Source organism: Equus przewalskii, chromosome 21 (assembly GCF_037783145.1).
Source record: "Equus przewalskii isolate Varuska chromosome 21, EquPr2, whole genome shotgun sequence".
Taxonomy (NCBI): domain Eukaryota; kingdom Metazoa; phylum Chordata; class Mammalia; order Perissodactyla; family Equidae; genus Equus; species Equus przewalskii.
Genome location: NC_091851.1, coordinates 4,423,322 through 4,436,869, shown reverse-complemented (window position 1 = coordinate 4,436,869; position 13,548 = coordinate 4,423,322). Strand labels below are relative to the sequence as shown.

Below are 13,548 nucleotides of genomic sequence, written 5' to 3'. Positions count from 1 at the left end.
GTTGGCTGTCTTTTCTGTGCCATTTTCCACAAAACAAAAATTCACTTCCAGAGAGTTTCCAGGTAAGTGATGAGTAGAGAAATAACAAAGCCCCAGTGAGATGCCACCAGGTTGTTCCCACCATCCCAGAAACTTAGAGGATTGAAATGCTCGACTCAGCACAATTAGTGTCGCAGACCTGTAACAGGCTCAGGACTGGCCAATCCGCCAAGTTCACTCAGCAAGTGTCCAAGGTCTGCAGGAGCAGCTGGTGCACTGCAGGCTTCAAGCCAGACTTGTCCCTTCCAACCCGCCCAGTGTCACAGCGCATCAAACACTAGGTGTCACTCTGGAACAGCCACACTACACATCCAAATAAAACAAGCCACAGAAAATTTACAACACAGCAAATATTTGTACAACTCTTTCCTAAATTTATAAAAAGACAAACTCATCTAAACTGTGTTAACCCATTAATTCCATTTAATTTAAAGGGAGAGAGAAAGCTCTTTACAAATCTTCTGCTGTTCTAACAATAAATACAACATGCTCAAGTCTTACTGTGAATTTTCCATATATTTAGCCCTAATGCGGTTTCTACATCTGCCTTTAAAGGGTTCTTGGAGGCATTTGCTAGTGCTGCCTTCCAAGAGACCTGCTCCTAAGAGTGTCAGTTACCGACAAGTCGAGTGGCACACTACGTGATAAGGGCCAGCATGCCAGGAAACTCAGGGCACCTGGGCTGCAGAGATAATCACAAGAATGTAATTTCAGACTTTCACAAAAATCTTGTCTTCAGTTTTCTCTCCCTCAAGGTGAACTGAGTAATTCAGTACACCCTGTTGGGTCAATCCCAAGTTTCTCACCTATAAGTCTCAAGGAATAAGGAAAACTGTAGACTTGAATATTAAACTTATAAGTTAAAATGCCCATTGAAAATGGCTCCTTTTAACTCAGACACCTGTAGTCTAATTCAAATTATTAATATGCTATAATAAGATAATCAAATTTTAACCACAAACAATGCATTCAAAGAATCTCCAGAAAGAACTAGATGTTATGTTTTGTTTCCATCTTCCTGTTTGCAGAGAATTATAAACTTTTCATGACCAAAAGCAGATACCAGAATAACCTCATGCTATAGAAATAAAAGACCTGGGCCCAGTGTTTAATCATTTCCCTGGTATCCAGTATAGGGCATGGCACCAAGGCGCAGGTAATGAGCTAATTCACCATCAGAGGCAACACATGAGACCAGTGAGAAAGGGTAGGACTGGCTACCCAGCCCTCTACTGTGATCCCTGCAGAGGGGGTCTCAAGGAATATCAGAAATCATCCCACTAAGCCATAACAATAATGCTATCATCTGGAGTTGTTCCCAACCAAGGGCTCAACATTAAGAAAAACAAGTATGGTTAACATTATGAAGAAAGCCATGATAATTATACATCTCTATCATCATTTAAAAACATATAACACATTAAAATATACTCCTGATGTCATAAAGGTGACCCAATATGCTGGTCATAACAACCAGTGGCACTGATTTTGCTTGCCAAGTGGAACTCAGGACATGTTTAGGGATGAGAGATGGGTGTCTCTGTAAGCTCAGTTCTTTTTAAAATGTTCTCCAGGAAATTTGAACTGACTCAGGCTTTTTTTCAGTTGCAATCAGTCATTTAGAATTATGTGAGTGACCCAGGAGCTGCATTCAAAATTGGAATCTTTATTTTAAAAGAAAAATATTCACTGAAGCATCCAAATATTTGAAACCCTGAACAAGAACTTAAATTCCAAAGACTTAGAAAGAATCTGTATTTCTTGTTCATTTTATTTGTTCTTGTCCCTCCTCCACTCAATAACAGTAAAGTTATATCTTATGGGTACAAGAAATAAAAAAGCAATAACAGCGTGAGAGGTTTATGGAATAAAGTCCTTTACCTCAGTGTGAGGAGGAGGGAGGAGCATGGAAGTATTTCTGCACAATGGATAATCTGGAAGAAATAATGACAAATGAAGCAAAAGAAGGCAGGGGCTGTGGAAACTAGTTAACTGTAAAAGTACAATTCTGCTGTCTTGCCATGTGTTATTTGCTCATAAGAAAAGGCATTAGTCATCGTATGAAGAAAGAAAAAAGCTTGTGACTTAATCCTGTAGAGCACCTGCCCTGAACGTGTTGACTTACCTATGATTCAGCGCAAGCATTTCCATTGAACCTCTGCAGAACTTCTAATTTGTTTCATTCACTGTATATCTTATAAAAGATATACAGTCCCAACAAAAGGAGGAGGAAGATGGCGGAGGGGAAAAGAGGTGTGGGGGAAAACGCAAATAAACATCTCAGAACTGTTTATAATCCTATTATATTCATAATTCTAGTTTTTCTTCAGGCAATTCTTCTTCATTATTAATATCTGAAGTAGAATGGTACTATTAAATGTGAAAAGTCATAAATAAATGCATTTGTATGGGAAATAAAGTCAATACTCAAATTATCAGGTGGCATATACAAAGTAGTTGTAACGAGAGTGAAAACCAGTCGTTTGTTTCACCTTCTTTTCCACAATTCCGGGCACTGCACTGGATCCAGTTGTGTTATTATTATCAAGAAAACTATTAAAAGTCCTCTCCCTCTATTTTGAGAAAAAGAATTAGAGGCTAAATCCACCATCTATATAAGCTCACTTGGAACAATGAAGAACAAGAGACCCAGTGTTGAATTCTATTAAAGTAAGACAGAGATTCCACTACAGCCCTGGATTCACTGCCAATCAATTATGACTCCCAAACATAACTACACCCAGCAAGACTCCACACACATACAATTCTGCCCCCAATCCAGCACTACGTCCACACTGCAGGGAGGGAAGGGAGACAGTAGGCAGGAGCCTACAGTAAATTTCAAACAACCAAACTGTCATCTTCAACAGTAAAAGAGAAACAAAAACTATTGGCCATAGTATTACTCCTCTTCCTCTGTCTGCCTCTGAAGAAGCCCACATATTATCTGCATCTCTGGGTGGCTCAGCTGCTACAGCTTGCCTCTTATGTCCATGCTTCTCCAACCCACATCTCCCCACCAAAGGAGGGGTGAAGGAGAAACAGATGCATTTTCCGGAAATGACACTGAAGGTGTTTTCTTTATCTTGGAGGGAGCGGGGGGTGGAGGGAAGGTGGAAGGTGTGGTGGGGAGATGAGTACTATGTAATTTGACTGACCATTATTTAAAATATTATTTCTATCTTAGGACAAGCATGAAGAGTAGAATGAAATTGTGTATGGATTTTCAATTTTCAGAAGGCCACTTCGGAGCCATGCTTCCCTAACCCATGGAGGTAAATGCGCATTCCCCTCAGCCAAGGGCACTTTGGTAACAACGCCTGAGAAGCCTAGGGAAACCATTTCAGTAAAACCCTAAACCTTAAGTCCCCTGCCCCATGAGGAAACAGATATGCAACATACTGAGGATTTAACCAAGTGTTGACAAAGAAGAAGTCTTTCAAATGAGGTAACAAGGCTCTGCTGGAAGAATACAGAGCTTCCCTGTCTAATCAGCAGCCACCAGCCACATATGGCTATTTAAATTTAAAATTTAAATCCAATAAAATTACTTTAAATTAAAATTTAAGTCACTCAGTCACACTACTCACATTTTAAGCACTAAATAGCCCATATGGCTAGTGCTTACCTAACTGGATAGCAGATACAGAATATTCCCATCATCACAGAAAGTTCTATTGAACAGAGCTACTCTAGAGACAAAAAGCAACTGAGATGTTTAGATATGCAAAAGCTAATCAGAGTCAAATCAGTTTAATATTTAAGACTAAATGAAAGCATAAAATTAAATTTCATGCTAAAAAAGACTTCTCCATGAACTTCTTGTTGTGAAGACTCTTGTTCAGAGACTTCAAACAAAGCCATATTTGTAGTATCCTAGGTTGGTAGAGCTGGAAAAGACCCCAGAACTCATCCAGTCCCATTACCTCACTTTATAGTCATGTAAGGCAAGGTAAGGAAAGGTTAAGACCCTAAGACCACACAGCCTGTCAGTGTCAAAGCCCTATCTAAACTTAGCCAGTTCCTCTGCTACCTTTTTCCCATCTCTTTTATCTAGGTGAGAAAAGAAAATGGTTTTAATATAAAAATACCAAACAACCCCATGAGAGATAAGCTGAGAATTTAAGAGGGTTTAATCCAACATATATAATGGAATACTACTCAACCATTAAAAAGAATGAAATCTTGCTATTTGCAACAACACTGATGGGCCTAGAGGGTATTCTTAAGTGAAATAAGTCAGACGAAAGAAAAATACTGCATGATTTCACTTACACGTAGAATTTTAAAAACAACAATAAACATTAATAGGTGCAAATGACTGAGGGGGACACAAAGAATTATAAGTAACGGTTGCTGGCCTCAGGAACTTTATAGCCTCATTAGGCAGCTAAGACAGAGCCACCTTAAGGGAAAACTAAGAACACTCAGCTACAACCAAATGGTAACAAGCGGGAGCTGTACTGTATGAGTTCACAGAAAAGAATGGGCATCTCTAGCTGAGCTGCCAAAAGAAATCAGTGAGTGTGAACAGAGCCTGAAAGAACGAGCAGATGAGGAGGAGAGCAAAGGGCAGACCCTGAAAAGAGAATTGCATAAACCAAGAGGCAGAAGTGAAACCATTCGAAAAGAGGTAAAGAGGCAACAAACAAAGCAGTATGCGTGTGACAGAGCAACATCAACAACCAAATGCGCAAGAAAGCACACAGGGACCCTGGGATGGTTCTGAGTTTTAGACCAGCTTGGGCCACACTTGGCAGGCCACAAAGAACCTGTTCAAGATTCCAGGAAGGAAAAAACAAAAAAACAGAGTTTATATAATCTGGTGGAGCAATTTGGATAAATTTAAAAATAAGGAGTCTAGAAATCAAATGTCCTGTGTATCTGTGATTTCTAACTCTGTGATATTTGAAAAACAGCTGAACGAGTAGCATTCCAAGGCCAGAACATGTGTAAGTTTTGAAATTAAACCTTTTTTGTCCATGTATATTTTAATTGGGGTGTGGGAGGCTAACGAAATACCTTGCTATCAAAATCTAGATGCTTTCTTAACCATAAAATAACTCCAAACTATTCCATTTCTCTACTAAAGAAGGATGACGTATAACATGACAGACAGCTTGAAACAATACCTCTGTATTAACTATATTTTCTTATTTTCTGTATTCTTGATGCTCTGACACCTGGGGCCTTGCTGAGCTGGGAGGGAGTGCCCCCTCCCAGGAATAGCTAATTCCTAGAGATAGTACCTACCAGCATGCCTTTGATATGCAAACCAACCAATCCCAGCCCAAACCCATACCCCCAACCACCTTCTTTTATGGACTCTCACACTCTGGGACACTATCCCCCTGCCTGAATCACAGGGGGACCAGGTACAGAAGAACTAGGGACCACCCCTACAGCCTGGAGCCCACTGATATTACTCAAACTATCCAATCCTAACCCTGTTTAGATTGCTTACCCTGCCTTGCCCATTACTTCCCACATTATTGCCCATGTGTGTAAAAATCACGATAAAGCTTCCCACCCTCAATCTCTCTGCCTGCTCATTTTACCTTTGTGCTTCTCTGAACAGCCCTGCGTGGCATGCCACACCCCCTGTTTATCTGGCACCGTGAGTACAATAAAAACTTCTTCCTTCATGCTAATCATTTTCATGTCTGTGTGTCTTACCATACCTGATTAAAACAAATCCCATGGACCATTAAAACAATTAATTCCTCAACTGCTGAATCCAGAAGGTTCTCAAAGTCAAGTGAATTATTTGACCTTGAAGCCCACTCACGAGGTGCCTTACATTTCTACATCAACCCTCTTTTTCCCCTATGCAGGTAGCCACCTCAAGGGCCACTACCAAAGTGTCACTTCTGAAAAGGGCTATGCAGAATTTTCTGTGACTCCAAAGGTCATTACTAGAGCTCTGACATAGTCCATTCTTACCAGTGGACTCTTCAGTTTACCATGAAATGTAACATATGCTCCATGAGGGCAGAGAGCTCTGCCTATCTTACCCACTGCCATATCTCTAGCACCTAAAAGTGTGCCTGACATATACTAGGTACTCAATAAATGTGTCTAATAAATGAATAAATTGTACAAGAATAGGTACACATTGGTATAGATGGCCTGTGGATTATAGCTTGAGAAGCAGGAGAATATCAGGACTCCTAAGTGGTAAGCAGCATGGCATCAAGTTAAGGAAATGGGTTCTAGAGTGAAACCAGAGGTTAAATCTCTATCATTTGATGATGTGCTGTCTTGGATAAATCACCTAACATCACAAAGGCCCCATTCCTTCATCAATAAAAACTGGGAAGACAGAATCTACCTCAGAAGGAAAGGAGTAAACAGGATGGCCACGTAAAACATTTACATTCTGGTCAAGACGGCAATGTAAACTCATTTTACAGGGTCCCACACCATCATCCCCACACTCCCATTTGAAACACATAGCAATGATAGAGGAAACATGTTTTTAAAAGAAGAGTAAAATTAAAGAGTGATAACCTCAATAAAAATCGTGATAAACATCTCCATGAACCAGCAACAACAGAAACTCTAAGTGGTACACAGATTTGAAGCTATAGGCAAAGGAGGCTGGAGGTCAACCTCCAAGGGGTACAGGTGCTCCCACTGGAGATAAAAAGGCAGACAGAAAGGTCTGTTCCCTGCCTGAAACCGCGACTCGGACCAGGCGTGCAGCCTCGAGTGCACATCACTCACTTTATCAGAGCACTGTCATGTCTCCAGTAGCTCACTACATCTGAAAACTACTGTTGCCTTTTAAAAGGTTCCCTTCTAGACTGCCCCTGACTTACAAAGGCGGGCAGCAGGTCTCCTCACATACTCTTCTTTCACGCCTTCTGAACTCTCTCACCTCTATGCTTTCTTCCAAGCCATTTCGTACTTACAGACTATCTTCACACAGTATCCCTTCTGTGATTTAGCATGTCTTAATAATTCTACCTCTTCTAAAGGAAACCTCTCCCAATTATTTACACCTTGATAAGTATTTACCTTCAAATCCTCATAAACCATCTCTTTATATGGCACTAAGTTGCAGAAAGTAGTAATGAAGTTACTGAATTCTCAGAATGAACCATAGAAATTACAACCTACCTTCTAAAGCTAGAGACAGAGAGAGAACATAAGCATAAATAAAAGTAATGTAAGTTCATTACTCATTCATATTTACTATGCAAAATGAAAGTTTTACGAAGCTTTGAATAATATATATTTGTTCTATTATATAGGCAACTAATCCTCTGTAGTTAGTAATGTATCAGTAACAGCATCCTCCCTAATCTAGAATTTCCGGACACGAGGAGAAGGTATTGAAACTTCCTCTGTGGGAGGTAGAGGACCACGGCCTCTGACGGACTTTCCTATTGCAGGACAACTAGACCTGAGATCAGTGACAGCAAATGTAATTCTCAAAACATTTCTGGGCTTGGGAGGACAGAGGGAAACTAACAAGAGATTTAAAAATCAGTTGGAGAGAAAGTAGGAGGGAAGGAGGAAGGTGGGAGAAGTAACCCAAAATCCTATCTGTAAGCAAAAAGCTCAAGAAAATCAACGCAGGGTGCCAGAGAGCTACTGCCCATTCCACATTAGGATCTATAAATGTCTGTGCCCTCCAGACCCCACTCCCTACCACATCATATGTTTGAGGAACTGAACCTGAGATTCCATTGATAAACCAGGACCCTCAAATGGAGCCAAAGTGATCCCAATCAAGAGCACTCTCAGACTCCCACCAAAAGCAAAGACAAGCCTTCCAAGATTAAAGAGATTGAATCTCTGTTCAATTAAATTTGATCTCAAAATCCTATCACATAACATGCAAGAGAAGAAGCCATTGTGAGAGACAGCAGAAATAACCAACAGATTTAGACCACAAAACACTTCAGATATTAGAATAATCAGACACAGAATATGAAATATTATGTTAAATGTTTAAGAAAATAAAAGATGTCTAAAAATGAACAAGGATCAGGGACTATCACAAGCAACCAGCCACACGTGACTACCAAACCAAAAGAAGTTAAAACATGAAAAAAAAAAGTAATTGAAATTTAACACTCAATAGAATAGTTAAGAAGCAGATTAGACCCAAATGAAGAAAGTGAGTGCACTGGAAGAAGGAACTGAAGAAATGTCCCAGAATGTAACACAAGGAGACAGGGGAAGAGAGTATAAAAGCAAGCTTAAGGGACACGAGGATAGATCAAGAAACTTAAGTAGGAATCCTAGAAAGTATGGCCAGAAAGAATAGAAATGAGTCAGCATTTGAGAAGACAGCAGCTGAGAATTTCATAGAAATGATAAAAGATTTGAATCCAGAAAACAGGAAGCACATACACACCAAGCACGATAAGAAATCTTCAACTAGACATTTTGTGGTGAAACTGCAGAATACCAAAGACTAAGACAAAGATTTTAAGAGAAGCCAGAGAGAAAGGGCATTTAAAGGGACAACAATTAGACTGAGAACAGGGTTTAAAACTGTTGCAATGGCAACTGGAAGATAGTAAAATAATACCTGCAAAGTGTGACACAAATACTATCACTACTATTACTATTACTACTCATAATGTGTCTAATACAAATAATTGTTTGAAGACAGCAAAAATTAATACAGAGCAGATAAAACTGAAGAGATTTATGAAGAGTCACAATAAGTTTTAAAACTTTGGTGATAAGTATAAATTCTTAGAATTCTTCAAATTCTTAGAAAAACATATAATTTACCAAGCCTAAATCAAGAAAAAATGGAAAACTCAAATAATCCTAAAATAATTCTAAAACTATTGAAGAAATTGAATGAGTGGTTAAAATCCTCCCATTAAAAAAACAAAAACAAAAAAGCACCAGTCTCAGATGGTTTTTACAGCAATGACTGAAAAACATTCTAGGCACAGAACATTCCAATCTCATACAAACTATTTTATACAACAGAAAAAGAAGAGGGGCCGGCCCCGTGGCCAAGCAGTTAAGTTCATGTGCTCTGCTGCGGCGGCCCAGGGTTTCGCCGGTTCAGATCCTGGGGGTGGACATGGCACCGCTCATCAGGCCATGCTGAGGCGGCGTCCCACATGCCACAACTAGAAGGACCTGCAACTAGATTATACAACTATGTCCTGGGGGGCTTTGGGGAGAAGAAGGAGGAAAAACAAAACAAAACAAAGAGTGGCAAGAGATGTTAGCTCAGATGCCAATCTTAAAAAAAAAGAGTATGGGCTTTATCATCATGCTTCAAAACTTGCATGTGTTATAGATCCTTTAGTAAACGCATCAACTATTACACAAATAAAGTAAATTAATAGAATAGTCGAAACAAATGGTGGTCAGTAGATACACATTTAAGTGATAGACTTAAAGCTTCTGTTAAAAACAACTCCTCTGCACAGGTTTCATTCACAGGAGGGTTACCACAGGAAACACAACAACCACCGCAAAATACGCAGTGAATCAATGTCTGTTATTCTGGTGAAGGAGGACAGTCCTCAAAGGAGAGAAAAGGGAACCATAGTTATCAAGCGCCAGCTATGAGCCGAGCCCTGGGCTGGAGGTTTCCATATGTGTTTTATACCACAAACCCAGAAAGCCCATGGAGAGCCATGGCCTCCCTCTCCAGCCAGCTCTGCAGCAAATACATATTAGGCTTTTCCTTCACAGCCATAAAGTTGATCCCGCATCAACCTAAGTACATGTCTCTTCAAACAATGAATAATTTCTAGATAACCAACAATTAACTTTCAGAACCTATAATTTGCTTCTAGTGTAGTTTTCAAGGTATGGGTATTCCGGCCACTGATCTAATACATTTGGACAAGAGAGACTTTAAGCTTAATAGATCAAAAACCACACCCAAACACTATTCCAAATTGAAGAGAACATACGATCTACACACAAGGACACATAAACACATAAAAAGATTGCAACCTCACTAGTAGTCAGAAAAACATTTATTAAAAACAGTAAGTTTTTATATGTCAGTTTGCATATATTACAAACACAAATCATCTCCACTGTTGGTTACAGAAACTGATATAAGACTTACATATAGTTTACATGTAAGCTTATATGACCTTTTTGAAGAGCAATTTGTCAATATCAGTTATTTAAAATGTGCATACGTTTCCATCTAATAATTTCAAGTCTAGGTATCCTTACAGGAAAAATTCTCCCACATTTGCAGAAAAAAAAAAATCACAAGAACCTTCTTTGCAGCATTGCTTGTAAAAGCAAAAGGAAGGAAGGAGGAAGGAAACACACGTCCATCATTTTTGTTTTGTCTGCAAGTTAAAGATTTAAAATACCATATTTTTGACAAGAATCTTAAAAGCTAAATGAATTAACAAAAACTTACTTCAAAAAGAAAGAGGATGGAGTCCAGCTCCTCCCTTTGTGACTTATTATTCCCTGGAATACAGGAAAAAAAAATTAGTTATTATGACAATGTGTAAATTTTAGGATATTAAAAATTATGTTAAAAGGTATCTTAAAACATTTAAGCCTCAACATACATTCATTTATTCAAAAAATACTAGGAGGTAATGTGGAGCCCGTGTTAGGAATGCAGATGGACAACTGAGCCAGACTGTCTGGGTCCAGAATCCAGCAGAACTGCTCCTTGCTAAGTGTTTTAACACAGATTCCATGTTTCCCAAGTTGTTAACAACCTGTGGCAGGTAATTTATTCATTTCTCAATTAGTTACTTATGAGCTCAAATTATGATAGAACACCCAACAAAAATAAAAAGTTCTAGCTTTGTGACACAAAGAGGCATAGACCAGTAATAACTATAAAAAGTCATATACCTCTTCAGGCAATTGCACACTGTCCTTTTGATAATAACAATAATAAAACTACAACACTGATAGCAGCAGTTATGACTTACTGTCCAGTCTCTATGTACCAAGCACTGTGCTAAGTGCCTGGCACATATCACCTAACTTAGGAATCAGTAAACGTTTTCTGTAAAGTGCCAGATAGTAAATATTTTAGGCTTTGCAGGCCTCTCTTGCAACCACTCAATTCTGCTGTTATAGTACAAAAGCAGCCATAGATAATACACAAATGAATGGGGCTGACTGTGTCCAACCTTTATTTATAAAAACAGGCAGCGACCTATAACCTGTGGACCCCTAATCTAACTGAATCCCCACAGCTCTATAAAGTGGATGTCATTCATTCACTGAACAAGTACTAAAGAATGTCTCTATGTCAGGAATTATTCCAGAACCTGAGGATACAAGAGAGAACAAAACAGAACAACCCCTACACCAAGGGAGCTTACATTCTGGCAGGAGGAGGCAGTCAACAATGAGTAAGTGAGAAAACCACGAAGGAAGGCAGATGGGGAATGCCAAAAAGGGTAGTTTGCAGTTTTGACTAGGGAAGTCCAGGAACATCTTGCTGATAAGATGACATCTGAGCGGGGCTGGCCCCGTGGCCGAGTGGTTAAGTTCGCGTGCTCCGCTGCAGGTGGCCCAGTGTTTCGTTGGTTCAAATCCTAGGCGCGGACATGGCACTGCTCATCAAAACACGCTGAGGCAGGGTCCCACAAGCCTACAACTAGAAGGACCCACAACGAACAATATACAACTATGTACTGGGACTTTGGGGAGAAAAAGGAAAAAAATAAAATCTTAAAAAAAAAAGATGACATTTGAGCAAAGATCTAAAAGACGTAAGGAAAGAAGCCATATGGAAATTTAGAGGAAATGTGCCCCAGGCAGAGGGACTGGACAGTGCAAATTCCCTACAGCTGAGCAGGTTTGGCACAGTCAGGAAACAGCGAGAAGGCCCTTGTGTCTGGAACAAAGGGGGAGAGTTGTGGCAGGTGAGATTAGAGAATGGGTGAGGTAAAGGAAGGCAGGTAGGTAAGGTCTGAAATCACTGTAACGACTTCAAGAATGAGAAGCCATTTAAGGGTGTGGAGCACTGAGAGTTGTGATTTGACTCACATTTTAAAAGCATCACTCTTGCTGCTCTTTTAAAGAGATTTTGGGTAGGGGGGTGCAATGCGGAGGAGGGAAGACTATTTCTGAGGCTACTGCAGTAATCCAGAGGAGGATAATGAGAACTTCAGCATTTCCAGTATAGGCAATGAGAAGAGGCCAGTGATGATTGATGTATTATGAAGGGAGAGACAGTAACTCAGGTTTTGGCCTGAATAACTGGAAGGCTGAAGTTATCACATGATTATTTCACTATTCCTAGTAAACATTTTCCTTTATTCTTTTGTTTTAGTACACTTTCTGCCATACACTCTAATCAAAACACAGATTTTATTAAAAGCAAGAAACTTCAAAATCTCACTCTGTTTTTATTGGTTCTTCATTATGATTCTTTGCGGTAGACTGCAAAAGTGCAGAGTTTTTCCCCTCCCATCAAGAGATGTCAATTTCTTCATGCCTTAAATCTGACATGCCATGTGACTTGTTCTGGCCAAAGTGACATTAACAAATGTGAGACAAGCACAAGCTTTAAAAGCCTTATGCATTTACTGAGCTTGGAGCCCTAAGGCCACCATGTGAAGGATCCCAAGATAGCCTGCCTGCTGGAGAAAAGGGGTCACCTGGAGAACCAAGGTGCCCTAGTCAATAGCTTGCCAACCACAAGACACGTAAACAAGACCATCTGCCACCAACTGCCATCAAAGGCATGAACCAGCCTAAACCAGAAGAACTGCCCAATAGACCCAGAAAATCATATGCTAAATGACTGGTGGTTGTTTTAAGGCACCCAGTTTTAGAATGGTTTGTTATGTAATTTGTTATGCATCACAAACTAACCGATACAGTCTTGAACAGCTACACTTTTGAAAAGGATAGAGGGAACAAAAAGGGGAAGAGGGAGGGAGGACTCTTTAAAAACAAGGTTTTTAGGCTGTAGAGGTTTGGGTTTTTTTTTCAGATATGGGGTTTAAACTTTTTTCTTTGCTATTTTGACTACACATAATATCACACTTTCTTACTCCACACACTTTCAAACAAAAGTGAAGTGGAGCAAAATTAGGAAGCAAAATAAAAACCAGATCATTTCATACATGAAATATCTGCAAATTTGGGGGAAAAAATTTAAATTTATAAATCACAGGAGAAAAAGCTAAAGAACTCATTAAAAAAACATTTGGCATCCTGGACACACACCCATATATGACTTGATGACCTACTAGAGCCTGGTGCATTCTGTAAGACTCTGAGCCACCTGCTATACGTCAGAGACCACCACAGTGCCTCACCCCAAATTCCTTCCCCTCCAGCTTGCCATTCGCCTCAGGTTCTACAGAAGCAATCAGAGCATCTACACACTCCTCTCCATGTTCTCTTCTTTACACTTGATCCTGTCTCAACCCACTTCTGCCAACCCATTGCACCATCAGTTATCTCCCTTTCCTCAGCCCGCAAACAGGCAAACACATCCTTTAAAATCTTCCCATGATCAAGCTACTCGTTGAGATACAATCCTTTGTCTCCATTACCAAACTTCTGGGA

The 13,548-nt window shown here is 39.8% G+C and overlaps 1 protein-coding gene across 14 annotated transcripts in view; it reads right to left on the bottom strand.

Annotated features, from left to right (window-relative positions):
• Positions 1-13,548, bottom strand: part of RALGAPA2 (Ral GTPase activating protein catalytic subunit alpha 2) — a 323,319-nt gene that overhangs the window by 272,289 nt on the left and 37,482 nt on the right. For 5 of the 14 annotated variants that reach the window (XM_070588734.1, XM_070588729.1, XM_070588728.1 and 2 more), the window contains exon 3: positions 10,415-10,467. The exons of 3 other annotated variants lie outside the window; for them this stretch is intronic. In XM_070588734.1, coding sequence (XP_070444835.1) covers positions 10,415-10,467 — 53 coding nt within the window. Of the gene's footprint in view, positions 1-1,920; positions 1,974-10,414; positions 10,468-11,345; positions 11,624-13,548 lie in introns of those variants that run through there. 6 more of the 14 variants (XM_070588735.1, XM_070588738.1, XM_070588737.1 and 3 more) reach the window with 3 other exon arrangements.